This window comes from Paramormyrops kingsleyae, chromosome 4 (assembly GCF_048594095.1).
Source record: "Paramormyrops kingsleyae isolate MSU_618 chromosome 4, PKINGS_0.4, whole genome shotgun sequence".
NCBI lineage: Eukaryota > Metazoa > Chordata > Actinopteri > Osteoglossiformes > Mormyridae > Paramormyrops > Paramormyrops kingsleyae.
In genome coordinates, this window is record NC_132800.1 from 27,797,580 (window position 1) to 27,823,735 (window position 26,156).

Genomic DNA, 26,156 nt, shown 5'->3' on the forward strand with positions numbered 1-26,156 from the left:
TTACATCGTTCCCCAGGAAAATTGAAACTGAATTGAATTCAATTGAGTTTGATCACACGCACTCTTGCAAACAGGAGTGCTACAGACTGGAGCACAAATGGAAATCCACAGGCTTAGAAGTGTTCCAGTCGGCTGGTCTGACAGCCTGCAACAATACAAACTAGCCCTTTGTAGGACACGTTCAGCCTGTTACTCTAACCTTACTGATTGCAATAGAAATAACCTTCACTACCTTTTTAAAACAACAGCCTATCTAACAGATAAGGCTCAACCTCTGCTACCGAGTCATTTCAGTAGCCAACATTTTATTAACTTCTTTAAATGATAAGATGACAAACATTAGACTTGAAACATGTCCCAGTTACTCAAAATTAACTTCAATGCAAGCGGAATGAGAACTTTTTGAATTAATTAATGAACAAGAGCTAAAAACTATTATAATTAAGATCAAACCAACCACTGGTCTACTGCACCCAATCCCCACTAAGCTTCTTAAAGAATCCCTGGGAGTTCTGGCAAGACCTATAACTGCCATACTGGATGCATCCCTGTCATCAGGCGATGTCCCTGACCAACGTAAAGTAGCAGTAACCAGGCCACTACTGAAGAAGTTTGGATCCACATGAGCTCAGCAATTACTGACCTATCTCTAACGGATCATTTTTGTCAAAGGTTCTGGAGAAGATAGTTGCTGCTCAATTTCACTCATACTTGGAGAGACACAACATACTGGCTTCCTTACGATTAGCAAAAACAGGGACTAATTAATGAAGGTGTTTAGTGAAAGTGAAGTGGTGCAGAGCGGATGTTCAAAAGTACGGGATCCCTGTATTACATTAAACAGTAATAATGGCTGTTAAACTTTGCAATTACTCCATTGGAGGGGGATCGGTATGTGTCATGGCTGCAATCACTTACACCACTAGTCATGGGAATAGAAACTAAATTAAAAGGGAAGTAGCATTCTGGGACAAAATACTGGGAACTTCAGAAATAATAACCAAATTAACATGAAACAGCAGCAGAATTCTTCGATCCGCTGGGTATACCCATAATATGTTGTTATCTAAATGGAACTGAAATATATACCAGAGGGCTACACAATGATCCGAAATAGTCTGTTATGCTGGGAATATGTGTGCAGAATCATGCTCTTACCTCTCAAAGCCCAGCTGTCGTAAGGATTTCTCCCACGCAGTACCTGCAGGCAAGGCGAGAAGATGCAGACACGTTAAAAGTTCATGTCCAGACCAGTGCAAATGAAAGACAGTAGATGATCATATGCAAACAAGGTCACACCTACATCTCTGCTCATGATTCTTCAAATGATTACTGCACTTGATAAGTTCTTTTAATTGTTTTTAAATGTATATTGCACATTGTGGGCAGTGGTGGCTTGATGGTTAGGGTAGCGCACTTGTAATTGAAAGATTGCAGGTTCGAATCCCCCACCAGCAAGTCACCACAGAGGTACCCTGAGCAAGGTACCGTCCCCAAGCACTGCTCCCCGGGCATATGGGTCAAATGCAGAGGACACATTTCGTTGTTGCGCACTGTGTACTGTGGTGTGTTGACAATGACCACTGATCACTAAATTCTAATTCATTGAACTACATTGCATAAAAAAAGATAATTTTATTGTGCATGTACATTAGGAACACAAGTCAGATATCAACTGAACTGAAGAGCTTGACCATGCCGGGGGGAAAAAAAATGATTCTTTTAAGCTACGCCAATCACTGCATTGAAAATACCATGTCTGTAAAGGCATCTTTAACCAGCACACAAATCAATGCGGCACTTAATTAGCTCAGCGATAGCATGCTGCACTGTCACCCCAAGTTTGGAAAGCGATGCCATGGATAGGTGTAACAATAAAAGCCTTAAATGTTTTCCTGTATTTTCCTGTCACTACCATTATGCTTATTTTATTATTAAATAGACCTATATTCAATTTTGATATCACGGGATGATTTCATTTAAACATACATATCATCCTAGAGGGGATACTTTGGCAATCTGTCAATCTGGAGCATTTTTCAAAATGGAATAATTAAAGTTACAAAGATCAGAAAAACAGACTATATATATTTATACTCATAAATCATTTGGTAATGGCCAGTTAAGAGTTTCCTTACTTACGAGTCATGTTACCAGAAACGCTCTTTAAAACATCCATCAAGGGAGATCGAAGGGAGGATTTGGTAATGATTTTATGCTCAGTTGTTTATTATTAATGGAACGTCAGGCTGCAGCAATGGATACTGCGCTATGCCGTAGGTGGGCTTGAAAATTCCACAACCACCTCTGACATTTCACACCTAGTCAGATAAATGAGCTACATTAATATGGATGCCAGTGTAACAACTTCATCACCATCACTGACACGGTTCACCATAATATAATACATAATCAGCAAAACACAATGATGACTGCACCCCCTTCCAGTTACTGCATTACATGACATTCACTGTCAAGCTTCTGCCACGATATTACACAACCACTACAAGGAATGAATCACTTTACCACCTACCACTGGAACCCTATTCCAAAAGAACCAGGACAGATCAACTTGACAAGCAAGAGAGAAAGATATGGAATGTGCTTTGTGCAGATTAAAATAGAATTTAGAGGTTAGTTGTCATTATTGACACCTCACAGCACACAGTGCACAACAGTGAAATGTGTTCTCTGCCTTTAACCCATATGTGACATAGCAGGGGGCAGCTAATTCAGCGCCCGGGGAGCAGTGCTTGGGGGCGGCACCTTGCTCAGGGTACCTCAGTGGTGCCTTGCTGGTCGGGGATTCGAACCTACAACCTTTCAATTACGAGTGCACTTCCCTAACCATTAAGCCACCACTGCCACAAACACAGAGGGAGCCAGCCTAAAAATGCCTGACAGTTTATTTGCTGTGTATACATACGCATATATATGTTCTACTCCTCATTGGGGGGCAGGAAGGGGAGCAGGAACACATACAATAGACCAATTGACCCGTGCAATTATTATTTATTAGTATTATCATCCCACCGCTATTTATTACTTCTCCCTAACCTTTATCTTTTATTTTAATAACTGTACTATGTGTAACTGTATGCTGTTTATATGTTGCATGGTGCTATGTCGCTACTAGAAACTGAATTTCCTGGAGGAACCTTCCCGAAGGATTAATAACGTTTTCTTTCTTTCTTTCTATCTATCTATGTCCCATCTGGAAAAGGCCACAGACCAAACAGGCCCACAGTCATTCTGGTAGATTCCACCAGCAGATGTTCCCCTCACCAGTGACATCAAATTCAGGTATCGAGGTCTCTCACTTGTTTTGTCCTATTGTATTGCACACTGTAGACCCCAAATAGGTTCCAAGGTGCAATGTTATTTTTAAAAACATGGTTCCTCCCTTCTTACTACTTGGATCCGTTGGGAATAACTTGCCATTTGACAGGAAATTCCTGCATTTGACCAGGATCCATTTACAGAAAGTATTGCAGGCTCAGAAAACAAACTGCAGTTGTGCAGATGTAAGAATACAACTATCAGAAACCACAAAATGCCTTGGATTCAGTTTTTGGGACACAAATACCTCTATTCTGTTACACAAAAACATTTAAACTGCCAAAGAGCCAAGCACAGAAAGCTGGAGCCCCTGCGCTAAAATACAGGCAGACCTTCTTACTGAGGATCTGATAATCTGACCACAGATTTCCACATTTTTCCATTTACCAAAAACAGAACCCAGAGCCCATACATTAATGCTGGCAGAGACTGAATAAACTGTTAGCCACTGCCGCAGCAGAGTACAGGTACTGACAGCTTGTAGTGATGTGTGAGATAGTACCTGTACTCTGCTGCGGCAGTGGCTCTCTCACACATCACTACAAGCTGTCAGTACCTGTACTCTGCTGCGGCAGTGGCTCTCTCACACATCACTACAAGCTGTCAGTACCTGTACTCTGCTGCGGCAGTGGCTCTCTCACACATCACTACAAGCTGTCAGTACCTGTACTCTGCTGCGGCAGTGGCTCTCTCACACATCACTACAAGCTGTCAGTACCTGTACTCTGCTGCGGCAGTGGCTCTCTCACACATCACTACAAGCTGTCAGTACCTGTACTCTGCTGCGGCAGTGGCTCTCTCACACATCACTACAAGCTGTCAGTACCTGTACTCTGCTGCGGCAGTGGCTCTCTCACACATCACTACAAGCTGTCAGTACCTGTACTCTGCTGCGGCAGTGGCTCTCTCACACATCACTACAAGCTGTCAGTACCGGTACTCTGCTGCGGCAGTGGCTCTCTCACACATCACTACAAGCTGTCAGTACCCGTACTCTGCTGCGGCAGTGGCTCTCTCACACATCACTAAAAGCTGTCAGTACCTGTACTCTGCTGCGGCAGTGGCTCTCTCACACATCACTACAAGCTGTCAGTACCTGTACTCTGCTGCGGCAGTGGCTCTCTCACACATCACTACAAGCTGTCAGTACCTGTACTCTGCTGCGGCAGTGGCTCTCTCACACATCACTACAAGCTGTCAGTACCTGTACTCTGCTGCGGCAGTGGCTCTCTCACACATCACTACAAGCTGTCAGTACCTGTACTCTGCTGCGGCAGTGGCTCTCTCACACATCACTACAAGCTGTCAGTACCCGTACTCTGCTGCGGCAGTGGCTCTCTCACACATCACTACAAGCTGTCAGTACCTGTACTCTGCTGCGGCAGTGGCTCTCTCAAACATCACTGCAAAATTTGCACCTATTTTTCCTTTGGCCAATATGGCTTTCAAGGTTCATTTAAAGTTAAATGAACATTATACCCAACCAGGCGTACACTTTCTATAATCACTTACATGACTCAGGATGATGTGATCTTTTCATAGGTATATTAATTTCCAGTAAAAAAAAAATGAAACAATGAAAAAAGTACAATGTAAAATGATAGCATTGTTGCCACTGTGCATGCATTTATCCCTTTCATCTGCATAAATGGCAGGCATGGCTCAGCACTCACAGGGGTGAACACCTTCTGCAAACTCTAATACAACAAAACAAACCTATCCAGACTGTGAAAATGTACCCCTCCTTCTGGAAGTCTGGTGACTCCCATTTACACTTCCAGCGACCCCCCCCCCCCCGGTAAGCTGACGCCTCCTCTGCTCCTGCAGTGAGCTGACCTGGCCAGTAGGTGTACATTTCTGTCCTGCTGCTTCTCAGAAGGTTCCAGGTTTTCTAAATTCTGCCCTGTCTCTGACATGGCTTGGCACCCTTTGGATGCGTCAGTGAAAACCTCAGCCCTAATGTCCACCTGGCAGAACCAAAGCACATCATTCAGGACAGGATGACTGCAGACTGCCACGCCCGGGAAGCTGGTGGGGGTGGGGCTTGGGGTCTTTACTGCGAATCCAGGCTGGGCTGGGGGGGGTCCATTCTCACCGTTCTTACGAGAGTGCAGGGAAGCCTAATGGCCCATTTGGCTCAGGCAAATATAGAAACGGAGGAAATGGTGTTAAATGTTGAGCCATCAGATAAAGTTCTCCGAGTGACGGAAGGTTGCTGCTCTATGTTTGGCTTCCTGAGGCAGGAGGATGTCAGATGGAAAAGGGGAGGAGACGTGAACTCAGCAGTAAAGCGCTGGCACAAACGGACGTGCTGTAAACGCCTGACAAGCCACTGCCCGAGGCCATGCGAAGCCCCTCCGTGTCACTTAGAGGCGGCAAAAAGCAATAGAAACTTAATAACAATCCATCACAGTATTCTGCCCAACTCCAGTGTTTCTTTCATTGGCTTTTTAGTAATAGGGACATTTATCAAGAGCAAACGTGTATCTGGCTGCAGTTTGAGCACATCCAACACTGCTAAAGATGAATTAATAGCTTGAGCAATAACTTTAACTCCAACAAAAACAGAATAAGACAAACCGGACCTGGAAAGCCTATGGCAGCAAAAACATACAAAAACTATGGTAAAAAAAGAAGTCACTTTTCAGTTATGCTAAGAATGCAGCAGCACACTGTATATGCGAGACTTTGGTGTTCGCCTCTGATGTCAGGCGTCCTGCCTACCTCAGACAGTGTGTCATTATGAGTTGATGATCCAGGTTCTGTTAATGGGCTGCTTCTTAGGGGCAATTTGGGAGATAAGGTATCAGCCATGGATCAAAGAGATGTGTGCTCACTGCAGCACTGCAGTTCAGTTCCTGGATCGCTGGGTGCGGTAAATGAGTTTTCCCAATCCTCCTATAATGGGAAGCAGCCTCACCGAATCAGGACTGAGACATTTTCATGCAGCCACTGCAGCAGCTATGGCTCATGCAGGACTCACCGAGTCAGGACTGAGACATTTTCATGCAGCCACTGCAGCGGCTATGGCTCATGCAGGACTCACCGAGTCAGGACTGAGACGTTTTCATGCAGCGGCTATGGCTCATGCAGGACTCACCGAGTCAGGACTGAGACGTTTTCATGCAGCGGCTATGGCTCATGCAGGACTCACCGAGTCAGGACTGAGACGTTTTCATGCAGCAGCTATGGCTCATGCAGGATGACACAGACTAAGGGCGATGGCAGGAGCTCAGAGGCCGCTCGCCCCTCCCGAAAGCCCCCGGTCACAGGGAATAAATTTAGCTTGAAGTCTGTGGTGTCCTGCCCCATTCGCTCATTCCAAATGCAACAACTTGCATTTAGGTGTTCAAGATACAAATTAAATTCTGAGCAGTGAACAGAAGGAATCCAGTGGAAAGAGTGTATTTTAAAGGCTGTTTAATAATCAGTGGACAGCTGAGAGGACAGAAAAGCTGCTTTATGTCGTAGGACTGGGGGTTTGAATCCTGCTTCCACTGTGAGTCTGTATGTGTGTGTGCATTAGGTTTATATTACACTGTGGGGACCAAATGTCCCCCACAATGCAATAAAAACCTGTCATTTTGACTTTGGGGGGGGGGGGGGGGGCTTTTTTCAGATCCGCACAGAGATCTGTGAATTCAATCAAAAAAGTAAAAATGCCAAGTCTCGTATTTTGTTTGATTACTTGTGGTTAAGGTTTGGGCTGGGTAGGGGTTAAGGGTGTCATATTGGGATTAGAGTTGTCCCCATACAAATGAATGGAGAGTCCCCACAAGGCTATAATTACAAGCCTGTGTGTGTGTGTTTATGTTTTAGATTAGACTGGCTTTATTGGCCCAGAGGAGGCAATTTGGTTTGCAGGCAGCAGTCAACACAACCAACATATGATAAAATATATAAAAACTACTTACAAAAAAAACAACATAAATGTGACATCATACTGAAATACAACTAAGTATGAAGCAATAAAATACGGATTAGTCCTGTCAAAATGTATGTAGCCAAAACCCAAAACCTACAGCTTGTTTAAAATCCCAACAGCTGACAGAACAAATCATCTCAGGTACCTGTTTGATTTGGCCCTCCCAGAAACACCATAACACCAGAAGCACCAGAAGCACCAGAAGAAATCTCCCCCAAAAACGAGAACACAGGGCAAAAACCGCCATCGAGATTTTGGGGAAAAAAAACAGCTTGTAACCATCATTTTATTCATTATACTAAATTCCCATGTATAACATACACACATAAGACACACTCACTGCTTTCCTCACTACATATGTACATAATTTTATATAACTGTAATTGTGTACTCCTGTATACTGCTGTTATAATACCTGTCGGAGTATTCTATACACACATACAGACGGCATTCTATACACACATACAGACGGCATTCTATACACACATACAGACGGCATTCTATACACACATACAGACGGTATTCTATACACACATACAGACGGTATTCTATACACACATACAGACGGCATTCTATACACACATACAGACGGTATTCTATACACACATACAGACGGTATTCTATACACACATACAGACGGCATTCTATACACACATACAGACGGCATTCTATACACACATACAGACGGTATTCTATACACATAGAGATGATCGCATGCTTCTCTTTGGAAGAGCAGTGATATGCTTTATATTTACTCATGTTGGCACAAGGTGGTGATTACTGTATGTATATGGGTACATTTCACATTAAAAACCGAAATTTTATGCATCAAATACTATGTTCTAAAAGTGCCCCCATCTTGTGGATGTCCCCATTTTTTAGACAGTGGAGCAAAAGTTGCCCCCCAAATATTTTTTTAATTGCTTACACTGATTGTGCTAAATTAGTTCTCTACTAAAAGTAAGACTGCAATCTAAGGAGACTTAATGAGCAGTTTAGGGGCAGGTCACGAAGTGTTAAATGCAGCAGATAATCATTAAGCATCTCCTTGACGAGGGCCACAGCAGGCAGCACCAGGCCCCTCCCTCCGTGTTCATTAACATTCATTATTCAGCTCAAACTTTTCTATAGTTCCGCCTATTTAGGCAACAGCATATCTGACTGGAGTTGAGTCATTAACCACCATGAGAGAATCAGACTACAGGAACTAAGGCCTGGTTTGGGACTGAAGGATACATGGTCTCAAGAAGAGGGGCACAGCTACAGATAATCTGGTTGACAGAGAAGCAGTGTGAGGTAGAGAAGTGAATATTTACATTAAAGGGCATTCTATATGGGGGGGGGGGGGGGGTTGGGACAGTCACGCTACAGTATGTCACTAAAGTGGCTTTCTGTCTTATTCTGTGGTGACTTTGCTGCGATGCATTTAGAGCTGGACATATTTCATATTCCACTTGCATAAGCAGCACAAGAATGACATTAAAATGAATTTAACAAACAGAAATGTCTAACTGATGCCCCAACCGCATAAAATCCATTCTATCACAGTGAATGGCTAAATCCCTTTGAGTGTCCACAGTGCAGACCTAATCCTAACCCTAACCTAATCCTAACCATAACCTAACCCTAACCCTCCCAGCCATGCGGCGCGCCCGGATCCAGCGTCCCTTACCTCGTCATCATTTATGACACCGTCCCAATAACAAATGAACAGCCGACACACAAGGACTGAAGAAGTGTGATCTCATGTCAGCGTTACACTACAGGGAGGGACTACAATTCATGTGCATTCTCTGGGAATCAAACCCACAACCTTTGCATCGTTAGCACAAAGCTCTGCTTGTTGAGCTACTACAAACAAAAAAAACCTAGAACAGGATATTAGAGTGCAGCGGCATTCTGTGTGCTGACCATTAGCATTCATAGACCTAATGTTCACATTAAGGTAGGCATCTTGCAAGCCGAATTATTATTATTTTTTTAAGTATACCTCAATCAGCTAAGTGTAGATTTTCTAAGAATTGAATTTATCCTTATTACGTAATGCTGCACTGCAATATTAATTAAGCATAGATGATGTGAAGGAAATGACCATTTCACATCCTTGGCAGCATGTTAATCGAACCAAGTTTATATTCAGAAATATGAGATCAATATGAGTTCAGTGGTCTTCACTTATTGCCTCAACACACTCTGCCTCTGTACATCGCTGCTTCTGTTCCTGGATTGTAACTCAGATGATAATCATATATTAATATTTAAATATTTATAAAGAAATATGCTGTTACATCAAAGGGCAGGAATCCTGAATGTCCGGCCTCATGTAGGTACATGTGCACAGAGTAACAGGCATCTTTACTCACAGCTGAAGTTGGAATCAATCTTTTTAGAAGCGAAGAGGCTGTTGATGGTGATTTGATAGATAATGTGCAGCAGCAGGAAGGTCATGCTCATGAAGCACAGGGACTTCAGCAAGCGCCCCGTGTGGCCTGGAGGACAAAAAACAAAAGAGGAGTCAAAGCTTACCACAACTGCAGCCAATCAAAAACACCCCAGTGAGGTCAGAAGCATCCCTGCATCTTACACATCATGTTTACCTCACTCAGGCCCACACTGAAGCTGTCCTATAACTGCAAATTTACAAAGTGTGCTTCTCTTCGCATTCGGGCCTTATAGCTTACGGCTGTGTTATTTAAGATTCATTGGCTTAGCCCAAGTCACATGACTATCAAGGCAGCTGGCAGTGGTGCCCTGCGAGGAGCTTGGGCTGCGGTCTCATTCTTCAGTTCTCTGGGCACCGGAAGAGACAGTGGGCTGCATTGGCACTAAAGCAGAGGGCCCAGGTGCACGCGGCCAGCATCGTGGAGGACTAGCTTTCCCCCGCCTCGTCTCGTCTGGCCCATGAGACCTTCTGCATCCCCATGTCCACAGATGCACTTGGGGAGATTCCGTGGGCAGGGTCCAGGTTTTCTGGCACAAAGGCATCGGCGCTGGGTGGGAAAGTCAGCAGGTCAGAATCAGATGACTGGCTGCTCTTCTTAGACTGTGGTCAAAAGGCCACCAAATTCAATGGATGTAACTTGGGAACAGTAACTGCCACCCACTCCATCCATTGGGAAAAAACATCAAGAGAGCAGACTGGCTCAGATTCTTCAGATAAACACAAAGCTTCATGGCCAATCGTCAAGAAGCTTGCGGGTAACCAACATTCTCAGCCAGGCCACTTGAAAACACACATGCTTTGTCATTATCATTGCATATAAGCAGAACACAAATGAGGGGAAATGTCATCTTAAATGTCAGCTCCACTGGTACATGACAGAGCCTGTTGTTTTTTTTTTAATTATTAATCACTTTCCAGGAACCTGCAATGTGACATTTGTATAGCTTTTTATTTCTTTGTTGGTCAGACTGCATAAAATATTTAAGGCGTTTACTTTCAGATGTGTGCCATGTCAACTGTTTCCCCATAAAACTAGCCTGCAGCTTTATTGTTCTCATTACCACAGAAATGAGTGGTACCACCAGACAGATGGGAAAGGTTTGTGGAAACTGCATGGTCTGCAGGCAGCTTGAAGGTCTGCTTTCTGAAACGAGTCACTCCACACACCACTATCTAGTGTTATTGTCATGATCTTCTGTATTTTCTCCAAACAAACTGGCTTTTGTGAGAGCATTTGTTTCTTTGTGTGATGACCTAAGTAAGTCCTGTAGTTGGCATCACCGTGACCTGGCCTCACGTTAGGCTCTGAGACCCTGGTCCTGTAGTTGGCATCACCGTGACCTGGCCTCACGTTAGGCTCTGAGACCCTGGTCCTGTAGTTGGCATCACCGTGACATGGCCTCAGGTTAGGCTCTGAGACCCTGGTCCTGTAGTTGGCATCACCGTGAGCTGGCCTCAGGTTAGGCTCTGAGACCCTGGTCCTGTAGTTGGCATCACCGTGAGCTGCATGAGCAGTGAAGGTGTAAACAGCAGCACTCAGCTCTGCTCCTCCTGTCGTCTGCAGTTTATCACGGAAGCCAAACCCAAACAAATAAAGGCTGAGAACTGCCTGATCTTTCCACCGATCTCTTTTCAGAGGTTCAAGGGTGAGGAGCTCAGCCACAGCATCTAGAGAGAGCCTGCAACATGGATCTCACTGCAGATCTCTGTCTAGGGAGAGGTCTGCCACTCAGCAGATCAGAGCCATTACCATCCTTTTAGGTACTTTTTGTTATTGTTACTGAAACAATTCGACCCTGGGAAGTGAAATCGTTAACATATGAAAAATAAAATATTACAGCTATTCACGTCAAAGAACACTTAACAGCACTGGTGGGTCTATGGGTGAATTAGGGGAAATGGCAAGTCAGGGGATTAGAGAACAAGCAGGGCTGGCTTGTGTAAACAGAACGGAGAACAGTGAGAGACACTCTCAGGGCAGGACTGAAAACAGAACGGAGAACAGTGATAGACACTCTCAGGGCAGGACTGTAAACAGAACGGAGAACTTGAGATACTCTCAAGGGTGCGAAGTCTCCTTGACTGACAAATGTGCAGTTATTGCTGCTCATTCTATCTAAGTGGAGAGGCCACCGTTACTGTAAGGGCTCACAGCGTCGTAGTGGGGAAGACATCATCTATCTACTCAGCAGGGCCTCCTACAGGAACAGCGGCACTTTCCTGGGTAGGCGGGATGTGAAATAAGGATGGTGTGGCCATTGGCATGGGAGGATGAATGAGTGAATGAATGTTACATTTATATAGTGCTTTACAAGACACCCAAAGCGCTTTATAAAACCAATGGGAGCCACTTCACCCAGCACTGTGTAGCGGTAGTCATTCTGCGCCAGTACACTCACCACACAGTAGACAAGGAGGTGAAGGGGCAGGAGAGAATTATGGATGAAGGTTTACATGGGAAGTGTCATTTAAACTATACAAAAATGTAGCTACAAGTTCAGCTGATTCAGAAGAAGGTTGATACAGGCAGCTAAAATAATTAGAAAATGAATAGTGGCAAGTTCCTTTCTAGCACTAAAACACATTTCCTCCCAGATACAATCTCCATTTCAGTATAGCAAGGTTTATATGCAGTAATACAATACACACTATTATCCTGCTTAATATTCCTATTCTGTGTTAGGTTAAATATTCGCAAAGCAATGAGTATCCCTTCCTTATTGAATTGTGTCTTTTTGATTGATATTTTTATTGTGCTTTTAAAGAAACTCTACTCAACCTTCCAGAAAACTGCTACAATTGCGATTTTATAGCTCTGCAGTATTTTATTGCAGGAATCGACTGCAAAGTGTCAGTCAGTTCCTAAAAATGCTTAGAATGGAATGGCTAATAAAACAGGCTTTTGATACTATTGACGACTTCTCTCTCAATCTGGGGCCCATTCTCTGTTATATGTGCCACCTCAGGGACAGATATTACAGCCCATTGTGTCACAGCAGGGAGCATCTCCTCAGTTATTATTGGTTACTGCTGCACGGGTCTGGGTCCAAGCCCAGTGCTTGCTTTTCCTTTCACCAAGGGGGACAGACACTGGACTGCAGGTGGGTCCTTTCATAACCAGCCTGCTGCAGGATACAAACTTTAAATCTCATTAGAACCTCTCTGATCGCTCTCCATCTCCCTTACTGGCATGTCCATCAAAGAAAAGCCATCCTTCAGTCCTGCCACTGCTGAGAGGTCCACTGCCTCTCCCTGCATCATTTGATTACTCCTGTACATTAGAACCTTCATCTATCAGGGCTGAGAAAAAAAATCCAGGCTTTTAAAAGGCCATGAGCCATCACACAGCCTGTCGTCTGGCAAGTGAATATAACAGGCACCCCCTCAGTGAGCGTTTATGTGCTGGAAACCCATACAGACCCTAAGCGGTGTGACATGGAAAGACCTCAGCAGCTACTGACATCAGGGCACAGCACAGCAACCGCTTGATTTAAGATGCCCATTAATTGTAAGAGAACTTGTCAGGTGACCAGTATGTGTTAATTACTACCCAGAACCCTCCACCCAAAGCAAAAAGCAGGATGTTGTAGAATCTTCGTACTTTTAACTGATGGGCACAAATACATAAAAAAATATCTTGCTTATCAAATGTCACAAGATAAGATACATTTTCTCACAGCAAAATTTTGTATTTAATTAAAATACAAATAATCTGTAATTTGAAAATTTACGTACAAAATAGTAACAGTACACGACGAACACGTGAATAGTTACAGTCCTAGTAATGTGTAATATTTACAAAATATACAGCGTTGCCCAACTTCACAACTTTCAATAGAATAATATTTTTGTAACGTGTTATATTGTTAACTGTGAAATAAAAAAATACTTTTGTAGCATTAGTAACGTAATAAGAACTCAAGAGGCTGCACCTGCGGCAGCGGGCTCGGCTCGGGCTGGGGCTGGGAGTGGGAGTGGGAGTGGGAGTGGGGGGGATATTCCGAACTGCGATACAAACGTTCATGATCTCCTATGGAGATTTCGGTCTAGGTTTCAGACCCGTTACGCCCTTAAATTATAGCCAGTGTTTCCCACAGAATTAGTGTCGATGGCTGGCAAGGGTGACGCGGGCACACCAACGGTTTCTTAAATTCACTATCATAATGCGTGAATTTCCCGCTTTGTCTTAGGTGGGGTGCCGAACCTGATCAAACTCGAAGAACAACCTGATTTTAAACTGTTTTTTAGATAAATGCTCCAAAAAAAAAAAAAAAAAACGGAATATAATATTCCACGTCATAATAATATTCCACGTCAAGTTCACCAGTCGCTTCTCCCGTTGATACAGGCTTAGTGGCTATAAAACTCCTGCGTCTAGCTTTTAGAAATTAATTTTGTCCGTATGAACAAAAGTAGCTAGCCTGATTTATCGCTATTAAAGTCTTCTATATATGGCAAACCACAAGATGCCTCTGCCTGAGCATGCTTGTTGAAATGAACCAGAATACCACTAGCACGCCAGAAAGTTAATTCACAAGTTCCCGAGCAAGGCACTGCTGTCTGCTAACTGCTCTATTTTACTGTCCTATAATGACATTCAGTGAGCAGTATCTGATAGTGTATCTTACCACACACTTTACCTTAAGGCAATCTGCATTGAGCACCAAAGCAGCTTCTTTCCTAGCATTACCGGTCACGGGAAAACGAAGATTCACAGCGAGCAAGCTGGGCCCGGCAGGGTGGGTCACGTGATATAGTTGCATCTAAGACGGTGATAGGCTGTATTTAAAATCTTTTATACATAAAATAGTCTCTCAAAGTATTTTTTATAGATTACATTTGATTTTTTTCCGTTCAGCAAAATACAATTTATAATATACTCAAAAATAAATAATTACGTATTTTAAATATATTTAATTGAAACACTGGCCATCTCTGCTTTTAACAGAATCGGCTGGTAGAGATTTGTCTTTTATTGGGCACCCACAGGTATTTTGACTAATCTGTTTGTTGTCATGGAAACAGACTGCCTCCATGGCTCATCTGTCCAGAAATATGTTCAAACTGCAATGCTTGGTGTCTACCAGGAGGTGGGGTGCCCTGGGCACATCTTGGCCGTCGTGCCAATACTCCACTGCAGAGTAATTGAGGACAGTACTGTTACTGGTGTGGTGTTTACTGTACTGCTGGTATAATTTAATACAGCCACACAGACGGCATGCTTGTTGCAGACAGCAGGTCTAGGACCACTGGCCTCAGGCTATGGCATCAAGCCTTCCAGTAGCAGGTTTGTTCCTGCCTTCATTAGCGTGCCAATGAGCCGATTATGCAAATATCCTGTGCTGCCGGGGGAATTAAAAACGCACAATAATGCAGATTAGCTTCTGTACTTTCAGCATAGATCCTGGGGCAGTAACACCCTCCAAGTGCAGACCCTATAAAATATGAGAACAGCAATATTCAAGGGTCAATCACCCACACCCCACTGGATCCTGGGGAGGTCACACCTCCCAAGTGCAGACCCTATAAAATATGAGAACGGCTATATTCAAGGGTCAATCACCCACACCCCACTGGATCCTGGGGAGGTCACACCTCCCAAGTGTAGACCCTATAAAATATGAGAACGGCTATATTCAAGGTTCAATCACCCACACCCCACTGGATCCTGGGGTGGTCACACCTCCCAAGTGTAGACCCTATAAAATATGAGAACGATCACCCACACCCCACTGGATCCTGGGGAGGTCACACCTCTCAAGTGCAGACCCTATAAAATATGAGAACGGCTATATTCAAGGGTCAATCACCCATACCCCACTGAATCCTGGGGAGGTCACACCTCCCAAGTGTAGACCCTATAAAATATGAGAACGATCACCCACACCCCACTGGATCCTGGGGAGGTCACACCTCCCAAGTGCAGACCCTATAAAATATGAGAACGGCTATATTCAAGGGTCAATCACTCACACCCCACTGGATCCTGGGGTGGTCACACCTCCCAAGTGCAGACCCTATAAAATATGAGAACGGCTATATTCAAGGGTCAATCACCCACACCCCACTGGATCCTGGGGAGGTCACACCTCCCAAGTGTAGACCCTATAAAATATGAGAACGGCGATATTCAAGGGTCAATCACCCACACCCCACGGGATCCTGGGATGGTCACACCTCCCAAGTGCAGACCCTATAAAATATGAGAACGGCTATATTCAAGGGTCAATCACCCACACCCCACTGGATCCTGGGGAGGTCACACCTCCCAGGTGCAGACCCTATAAAATATGAGAACGGCTATATTCAAGGGTCAATCACCCACCACCCACTGGATCCTGGGCAGGTCACACCTCCCAAGTGCAGACCCTATAAAATATCTGAACGGCTATATTCAAGGGTCAATCACCCACACCCCACTGGATCCTGGGCAGGTCACACCTCCCAAGTGCAGACCCTATAAAATATGAGAACGGCTATATTCAAGGGTCAATCACCCACACCCCACTGGATCCTGGGCAGGTCACACCTCCCAAGTGCAGACCCTATAAAATATGAGAACGGCTATATTCAAGGGTCAATCACCCACACCCCACTGAATCCTGGGGTGGTCACAACCCCCAAGTGTAGACCCTATAAAATATCTGAACAGCTATATTTTATGTTTATTTACGCATCACTTGATATACTGAAGAGCAGATTCAAGTGTGAACTATATAGAATATGAACAACAGGTCCATTCATCTGGATTCGGCTGTGACTGTAACACAGCCTCTCCTTGAACCTCCGCTGGCCCAAACCCTCCCGAATCCTTTGCCATGAAGAAGGAGTAACTGTTTCTCAGCTCAATCCAACCCAGATGGGCTCACTGCTTCCTCTTGCTGTATTAACGTGTAATGTCACCATTCGCTCTTAATCAAAGTCTTCATTCTGGGGTGAACCGCTTCTGCTTTTTCATAGCATAGTTCTGAGTGGGGGAATCGAGCCTCTGGCTGCCGTCAGGTCGTGCCGAGTGCCTCCGTTGTGAGGGTCCATTCAGCCGGCGCCACGCCACCTCACCTTCTGCACTGCAGCTTCCTCTCATTTACTGCAGCACCACACAAGCGCGCATTCATGCACATGTCCTGCTGTGTCACTAAGCAGGTCTGACCCTTAACTCCAACTGCTCCTGGGACTGGCTGACCTTACTGTCTACGCCAGGAGGTCCATCCTGTACTCCTCATCAGACAGGGCTGCAGGGCCAGGAGGTCCATCCTGCGCTCCTCATTAGACAGGGGTGCAGGGCCAGGAGTTCCATCCTGCGCTCCTGAATCAGACAGGGGTGCAGGGCCAGGAGGTCCATCCTGCGCTCCTCATCAGACAGGGCTGCAGGGCCAGGAGGTCCTTCTTATGCTCCTTATCAGTCAGGGCTGCCTATTGCAGCTCACCACACTGGTACCAGTCAGGCCCTGTGGGGAGCAGCCATCTTCCTCGCAGGGTGTAGCCCGCTGTGCTGCTCTTCGCCACTCCCCCAGCTTGACTCTACAGACCAAGAACCTGGTCCTGGCAGATACATATTGATGAAGAGCTAATTTAAAATCAGGCAGAGACAGTGCTTCTGTTTCCCACTGCCACTATGCCTTCCAGGACCTGTTCACACCTTCAGGCCCTTCTGATGAGCTCTGAAGAGAAATGGACCAAGCAGGCCAGCCAAGGACCAGAAGAGCAAAGAGCAAATGGCTCGCATTCACTTTTATGTAACTCGGGCCTACTTCTTGAGGAAGCAATGCTGCCTCTAGTGGTCTCTTTGGGTTTCGTCCAAAAGAGGAGTTCTGTATTAAGCAGGTTTCTGATTTTCCCCATTCACAAGACTGAAAAGGTTCCATGAAATAGACTGAACAGCTAAAAGTGTCACATTCATCTGCTGTAATACTGTCTTCAATCTGTACGTTCTATTTTAACCAGCATTTTTGTAACACTTAAAGCCCTCAGAGCACTAACGATACTGTATCATTAGTATAATAACCTTATGCATTTTGCAACAGGTGTTTATGGGCAGGTATTACCACTTATGCCATGTGTTATAATGTATTATGTATGCAGGATGTATTATGAATGCACTTCACTGTTTTATGAGTCTTAAATGCCTTACATAGAGCGTATATGTTATCTGCCGTTATGGCCTGAGCATTTCAATGGAAGCTGCATGGAATGCAGAAGAATTAGTTCACAACTTCACTATTATTCTTTGGTAAAAGGTCAATTTTCCCTCCTGATCTCACAATGTGGCACCTTAGTGGTACCAGTGACGAGCTGCTTGGAATCCATTACTAATTCATGAATGTTATTTGATGGCTGCCTTAGTAAGCTTGGTTTATGTTGACGCTGTAAAAGGCTGAGATGGTGAGACAGCGGGCAGAGTGAGACACCTTAGTCTGCTCACCTGTCACTCGCCGTTTAGTGCAGAGGGCCAGTAAAAGGCTGAGATGGCGAGACAGCGGACAGAGTGAGACACCTTAGTCTGCTCACCTGTCACTCGCCGTTTAGTGCGGAGGGCCAGTAAAAGGCTGAGATGGTGAGACAGCGGGCAGAGTGTGACACCTTAGTCTGCTCACCTGTCACTCGCCGTTTAGTGCGGAGGGCCAGTAAAAGGCTGAGATGGTGAGACAGCGGGCAGAGTGTGACACCTTAGTCTGCTCACCTGTCACTCGCCGTTTAGTGCGGAGGGCCAGTAAAAGGCTGAGATGGTGACACAGCGGGCAGAGTGAGACACCTTAGTCTGCTCACCTGTCACTCGCCGTTTAGTGCGGAGGGCCAGTAAAAGGCTGAGATGGTGAGACAGCGGGCAGAGTGTGACACCTTAGTCTGCTCACCTGTCACTCGCCGTTTAGTGCGGAGGGCCAGTAAAAGGCTGAGATGGTGACACAGCGGGCAGAGTGAGACACCTTAGTCTGCTCACCTGTCACTCGCCGTTTAGTGCGGAGGGCCAGTAAAAGGCTGAGATGGTGAGACAGCGGGCAGAGTGAGACACCTTAGTCTGCTCACCTGAAAAATATAACTGGCCTGTGTGACTAAAACATTTGTCTAAATCCTACATTTGCCTTTCAGGCAGTACAGGTGTGCTGGAATGCTACTCTTCACTGACCCAATCCTGCTCTCCATAGCCTGGGGGTCACAGCCCAGGGTCAGCCAACATGTGGTGCCCCTGCAGCTGGGGGGGTTAAAGGTCTTGCTGAAGAGCCCAAGGACATGTGACTGTTTTAGTGAGGGCGGGGTTTAGTGAGGTTTAACCCACTCAGCCACCTACCATCCCCTAGTATAATAGGGTGGGGCTGCGGCCTGCGTGGGGCTGCGGCCTGCGTGGGGCTGCGGCCTGCGTGGGGCTGCGGCCTGCGTGGGGCTGAGGCCTGCGTGGGGCTGCGGCCTGCGTGGGGACATGTCACATGGTGCTCCCTGACTATGTGAACCTCTCTACTGAGCTTCCTTTAATGTGACAGGGACGGTCCTGCAGCCCGTAGCTCAGTAGTAAAACATTGCTTCCTCCGGCTGCTGCCCAGAGTGTTCCGGACATACGACTTCCGCACTTTCAGTCCCGAGTTTCAAACATGTCTGGTGTGATGCATGCATGGCGATAGTCTGAATATAGTCACTCATCTGAAAGGCTTTAAGTAACATATATGCACATCTCTTTAAGTATTGATGAGAGTGTAAGTGGTCCACTTCAAAAACTGAGTGGGGGGGGCATTTTAACCTTCTTCCTGTTTCCTGTCTGTGTACTTTTCATGGGAGATCGCAGAACGCTGCCTGCTAACCGGATACCTTTATTAGGGAAAATGAATTATTCATTAAACACATTGTTTGGTCACTTTAAAAACAGCAAGGGCCATTTATTTGTTTGACCAGTATCATTCCATGCAAACATATGTGTCCATAAACTCGTCATCAGATAACGGAAAATAACTTAAAAATAAATTGCCAGAAAATAAATAATCTGAATTTAAAACAAAACACGCATCAGAGGTGAACCAGCCTTTATTGGTTTTTCAGAGATTCTGCGTTTGCTGTTAGAAAGGGTATGGTACACCTCAACCTCCTTAAAAGTACAGAGCTATGCCTGCGGTATGTAGCATGTTCGGGGCGGGGTACAGACGCGGCCTCGTCCCTGTCAGCACGGCGCGGCACAAGACCCTTTGCTTGCCGGTGATGTAAGTGTGCTGGAGCTGATATACAGTAATGCTTAAGTTACTGTTTGCTGGGAATGTGGCTGAACAATCAGCCACTGAATGAAAGAATCACTCAATGACTATATTTTCCAAGCTGGCTATTTCATTTTCACATTTGCATACATGCAATGGCAGCCCTAAGTGAACAGAGCACCTGCCCAATGAGAGTGAACAGATGAATAAAACTAAACGACAGTACAAACAGCCTGCAGTTCCACGAACCGGACAGTAGGTGGATGCAGCAGTGTGACTACATCGCTGGTGATGTATTTGTTGAAATGTGTGGACTGGCCATCGAGAAGTTCAGGAATGTTCCCAGTGGGTCAGTCCTGTGAGAGCTGGTGTTTCTACTCCAATGGCGGCAATTAAATAGCCGATATGATGGCGAGCATCAGCACACACCAAGGGGGACCTGTGTGTGACAGCACATTCCCGGCTACGTTTGTTCTAGTAGAATGTGAATTGCAGCTGTAAGTTTTCTGATTGCGAAACAGCTAGTAAATATGAAAGTTTAAAATCAATTAAATATTTTGTTTTTGCTCTAAGTAGAACAAACATAATTCTGGCAGGCAAGATATGTGCAGTGTTTGACTAATAATACTAATAATGTATTATATTAATAGTACTAATAATACCCATGTCAGCGTGTCAGGCCCCACGTCAGCGTGTCAGGCCAACCGTCAGTGTGGCAGGCCTCACGTCAGAGTGTCAGGCCTCATGTGAGTGTGTCCGGCCCCGCGTCAGAATGTCAGGCCCTATATCTGCGTGTCAGGCCTCACGTCACTGTGTCAGGCCTCATTTTAGCATGTCAGGCCCCACGTCAGCGTGTCAGGCTCTATGTCAGCATGTCTGGTAACATGTTAACATGTCAAACATGTTAGGACCCCCGTTAGTGTTTCAGATCCCATGTCAGCTTGCAGCACTGCCTCTGCACACTGGAATAGTGTGTGTGCGCAAATGAGACCACATACAGCACTGCCTCTGCACACTGGAATAGTGTGTGTGCGCAAATGAGACCACATACAGCACTGCCTCTGCACACTGGAATAGTGTGTGTGCGCAAATGAGACCACATACAGCACTGCCTCTGCACACTGGAATAGTGTGTGTGCGCAAATGAGACCACATACAGCACTGCCTCTGCACACTGGAATAGTGTGTGTGCGCAAATGAGACCACATACAACACTGCCTCTGCACACTGGAATAGTGTGTGTGCGCAAATGAGACCACATACAGCACTGCCTCTGCACACTGGAATAGTGTGTGTGCGCAAATGAGACCACATACAGCACTGCCTCTGCACACTGGAATAGTGTGTGTGTGCAAATGAGACCACATAAAACACTGCCTCTGCACACTGGAATAGTGTGTGTGCGCAAATGAGACCACATACGACACTGCCTCTGCACACTGGAATAGTGTGTGTGCGCAAATGAGACCACATACGACACTGCCTCTGCACACTGGAATAGTGTGTGTGCGCAAATGAGACCACATACAGCAGTTGGAAGCCCGACCCAATAAGAGCCAGCAGAGGCCAGGGAGGAGCCGCCTTCTTACCCTGCATCGTTGTTCTCGTCGGGTCCGCAAAAAGAGGAATCAGCAAGAGGTAGATGAGGTACACCAGGGACAGGCCATTGTACCGGAACATGCAGGCTGAAAAAGAGAGATGGCAGCCATGGTCATGGACAGGAAGAAGAGGGACACTCATGTCGACGGTGAGCAGGAGCAGCTGACAGAAACCGCAGTTCTTCTGTTTATATGGGGGGGGGGAGAAGATGATGCACATTGACTGGATATGCACTGGTGAGATACGCACTGACTAGATACGCACTGACTAGATACGCACTGACTAGTGCAAGTGCTATCAGGTCTGAGTAATAACGTTACAAGTGAAGAACATTAGCACCATCTTTTAATCTCTCACTCGGGAATGAAGTTTCCCTTCCTGCTTCCTTACGAATGTCGCTCAGCCGGACCCAAACCTCACGCAGGCCTCCATCCTGTGACAAAACACAGGAGTACAGAAACAAACATCCTGCTCTCTGGTAACTAAATCCAGCACCTGCTGAGATGGCGTTCAGATATGGCTGAGAGGTACTGCCTCACTCTGGCAGCCTGCAGGAAGTCCATGGCGGGGTATAAACCCCATGGAAGTGACAGAGCTGTCAGCTTTGCTTACGTTTGTCTAAGATGACACATTTGCATGATGTCCTTACCCAGAATACAACCTATTTAGTTCATCAATTTGGCAGATTAAGATCTTACTTAGAAACATATCCTGTACCATGAGACCTAACAGGTGACAGTGCTGATCTGGATCACCCACTAGGGGGCCCTGGATGACACGCCCCCCCCCACCCCGGTTCGAAAGACAGATGGATATTTATGCTCAGAATGATAAAGCACCCCCCCTCCACTGTGGGCTATTCTTACAGACTGTCACATTCGCCCAAAGGTAGAGCTGCCTTTAATGGCAGTGTGACAAATGGGCTGCTCCATTGGACTGGCTTGCCTCACCCCGGCTCCACTCCGCCCTCGTCCACAGAGGTACAGGCTGGACTCTATTATTTTAACAGCACTGAAGGACTCTTTGGGGCTGAAAGGATGAAGCAGAATCAATGATGTACTTGAAACGGGACTTGGGGCTGTAATTATGCCCTGTGCACTTTAATTATGACAGTTACTGACATTTTTGCTGGTGTGTAAGTAGCAACTATTGGAGGTTTCTAATCATCTAACAATCGACGCTCCTCAGGGAGCGGGCGGGGGTCACATTCAGAGTCCGACGCTCCTCAGGGAGCGGGCGGGGGTCACATTCAGAGTCCGACGCTCCTCAGGGAGCGGGTGGGGGGCACATTCAGAGTCCGACGCTCCTCAGGGAGCGGGCGGGGGTCACATTCAGAGTCCGACGCTCCTCAGGGAGCGGGCGGGGGTCACATTCAGAGTCTGACGCTCCTCAGGGAGTGGGCGGGGGTCACATTCAGAGTCTGACGCTCCTCAGGGAGCGGGCAGGGGTCACATTCAAAGTCCTGTGTGTTATTGCATGATATGCTGAGTGTTGGCACAGTGGCTTCCGTTTGAACGTGAGCCACAGGCAAATGTGAGTCCACTAGGAAGAAGATAAGAGAAAAGCAGCAGATGATTCTTCAGGTGGATTAAGGCCATCATGGTATCTCTGTTCCAGCTGGGGTCACTAAAACGACACGGTTAGAGGGACATGTGGGGTGGTGGAGCTGAGCTAATTTCCCCGTAGTATTAAAAACATCCCCATAAAAGCCAAACACCCCCCTTAAAGGTACTGAGTATTAACTTAACACCCCCCTTAAAATGTCCCCTTTAAAGGTATTGAGTGTTAACTGAGCACCCCCCTTAAAATGCTCCCTTTAAAGGTACTGAGTGTTAACATAGAACCCCCATTAAAATGCCCCCTTTAAAGGTATTCAGTGTTAACTTAGAACCCCCCTTTAAATGCTCCCTTTAAAGGTACTGAGTGTTAACTGAGCACCCCCCTTAAAATGCCCCCTTTAAAGGTACTGAGTGTTAACTTAACACCCCCCTTAAAATGCTCCCTTTAAAGGTACTGAGTGTTAACTGAGCACCCCCCTTAAAATGCCCCCTTTAAAAGGTACTGAGTGCCAACTTTGCATCTCCCAGATCTCCCCCCCCCCCAATTAATTAATCATCGTTCACTCATCATTGGCGTAGCATCTGCAGATCTGCAGTGTGGCTGGATTAATGAAGAGAACTGCAGCATAAATTAAGTAGATCACAAAGATCGCAAACATTCGTTTTATTGGAGGCAGAATTATGGGAAAATATTTACACTGGGTCTGGGAGACACTAGTTAAACCAAAAATGGCATCTAGCAAACAGTCCCCCCAACCTCCCACATACACGCATACATAGGCACATAGCAGACGCTGCCACAAGAACCATAATCCCAACATAGCTGTCAAGCCTGGGCAAGCATCTGGTGACCTCAACACAGTGACAGATGTGAGCTGGGTTCAACATTTGCCTCCAACTTTCCCGGAGATCCAAATCAATGAAGCCCTTCATGAGTATCCAAGCCATGGGGACTGTCTCCCTGAGCACCTCTTCCCGACGGCTGGGAAAACTGCCGAGACAATTATAAATACATGGATGTGCTGATGCTGAAATATGGAGCTTAGGGTGCAGAAAGCACCAGCCAGATAGATGGGCCATTACCTTGGGCAAACTGTGAAAGAGCCTGATCGCGCTGGTCTATCTGCGAACCAAAGTCTACGTCCATAGTGACACATGCCGAATGCTGAAGGTGCTTATTCCTGCTCGAGAGAAGAGCTGCTCTTCCTGCAGGCTCCTGCGCACAACTTCTACTCCTAAGAATCAAGGTACTTCCCTGATTTCCTCTTGAAGGAAAATGGTGGCAACCATAAATAGACCTTTTTCAAATGAACATTCCACTTCTCTGCAGATAACTGAGAGCACAACAGAGCGGCTGCTCTGTATCTTTCCAAACTGAGGATGATAATTGATGGCTGTCTTGTGGCACGGGCTGCCAGCACGTCAGGAATGCTTCAGCCGAAAGATCTACAGGGACATTTTCTTAAAAACAAAAGGCCTGTAAACAATCCTCTGCTGAAGGAAATCAAACACTTGAAATGTTAAATACATCCGCAGAAAAAACAAAGACTGTAAAATATTAGCTGCTGTAACTACCACAACCGGGAGTCTCCTGGTGAAGCCACTGAGATGATCTTTGTTCGTATCGATGCATATCGAGTTCAAGGTCATCGTTTATCTTTTCATTGAAAAATATTTTCAGGTCAAGAGCAGGTTTCTTCTCAAACAAAGGAAGCTGAGGGGTGCCGGACTGGGCTAATGAGCCAATGACATCGCGAGAACCTCCACCACCTTTCAGGAACAGGAAGCATTTTGCGGTGAAGCCCCACAGAAACATCTGGAAAGTCTTATGAATGGTGGCACTGTGCCCGAAAAGCCCCATCTAACGCTTACCATCCAAATAAGATTTTTAGCAAAATCACACTACCATCTCATTTAGAGGAAAAAGGGCAAAATTACTGATAAACTGCCAAATAAAAACAAAAAGTGTTTGGTTACTAAAAACAAAGGGGGTGAAGTGCATGACTTAACAGCTTAAGCATTTCCCATAAAAGTCACCTGATTCATAAAACAACGGCTATTATATGAAGCAGTTAAGGACTTCCTGGGGTGTACATGATATGAGGCGGCACCTGACCCAAGACAGGGGGCACGTGGGGTCTTATGAAATGAAAATATGACCAATACACCTAAGTAAGAGGCACCGAATCTCATTACCCTATCTATCTACACCCATGGAGCCGCCTGGGCGCGTGGCACAGCCCGGGGCATCCATCTACGCCCAGGGAGCCGCCTGGGCGCGCGGCACAGGCCGGGGCATCCATCTACCAGCCGCCCAGGCGCGTGGCACAGGCCGGGGTATCCATCTACACCCAAGGAGCCGCCTGGGCACGCGGCACAGCCCGGGGCATCCATCTACCAGCCGCCCGGGCGCGCGGCACAGCCCGGGGCATCCATCTACCAGCCGCCTGGGCGCGTGGCACAGGCCGGGGCATCCATCTACCAGCTGCCTGGGCGCGTGGCACAGGCCGGGGCATCCATCTACGCCCAGGGAGCCGCCTGGGCGCGCGGCACAGCCCGGGGCATCCATCTACCAGCCGCCCGGGCGCATGGCACAGCCCGGGGCATCCATCTACCAGCCGCCTGGGCGCGTGGCACAGGCCGGGGCATCCATCTACCAGCCGCCTGGGCGCGTGGCACAGGCCGGGGCATCCATCTACACCCAAGGAGCCGCCTGGGCACGCGGCACAGCCCGGGGCATCCATCTACCAGCCGCCCGGGCGCGCGGCACAGCCCGGGGCATCCATCTACCAGCCGCCTGGGCGCGTGGCACAGGCCGGGGCATCCATCTACCAGCCGCCTGGGCGCGTGGCACAGGCCGGGGCATCCATCTACGCCCATGGAGCCGCCCGGGCGCGCGGGACAGCCCGGGGCATCCATCTACGCCCAGGGAGCCGCCTGGGCGCGCGGCACAGCCCGGGGCATCCATCTACCAGCCGCCTGGGCGCGTGGCACAGCCCGGGGCATCCATCTACGCCCATGGAGCCGCCCGGGCGCGCGGCACGGCCCGGGGCATCCATCTACGCCCAGGGAGCCGCCTGGGCGCGTGGCACAGGCCGGGGCATCCATCTACGCCC

The 26,156-nt window shown here is 46.7% G+C and overlaps 1 protein-coding gene across 7 annotated transcripts in view; it reads right to left on the reverse strand.

Annotated features, from left to right (window-relative positions):
- The window catches only part of piezo2b (piezo-type mechanosensitive ion channel component 2b), a 94,552-nt gene that overhangs the window by 52,496 nt on the left and 15,900 nt on the right, over positions 1-26,156 (reverse strand). For 5 of the 7 annotated variants that reach the window (XM_072711017.1, XM_072711014.1, XM_072711021.1 and 2 more), the window contains exons 2-4: positions 21,472-21,567; positions 9,628-9,753; positions 1,159-1,201 (exon numbers count right to left, since the gene is read on the reverse strand). In XM_072711017.1, the coding sequence (XP_072567118.1) occupies positions 1,159-1,201; positions 9,628-9,753; positions 21,472-21,567 (265 nt within the window). Of the gene's footprint in view, positions 1-1,158; positions 1,202-9,627; positions 9,754-9,861; positions 10,255-14,347; positions 14,438-21,471; positions 21,568-26,156 lie in introns of those variants that run through there. The other 2 variants (XM_072711020.1, XM_072711019.1) reach the window with 2 other exon arrangements.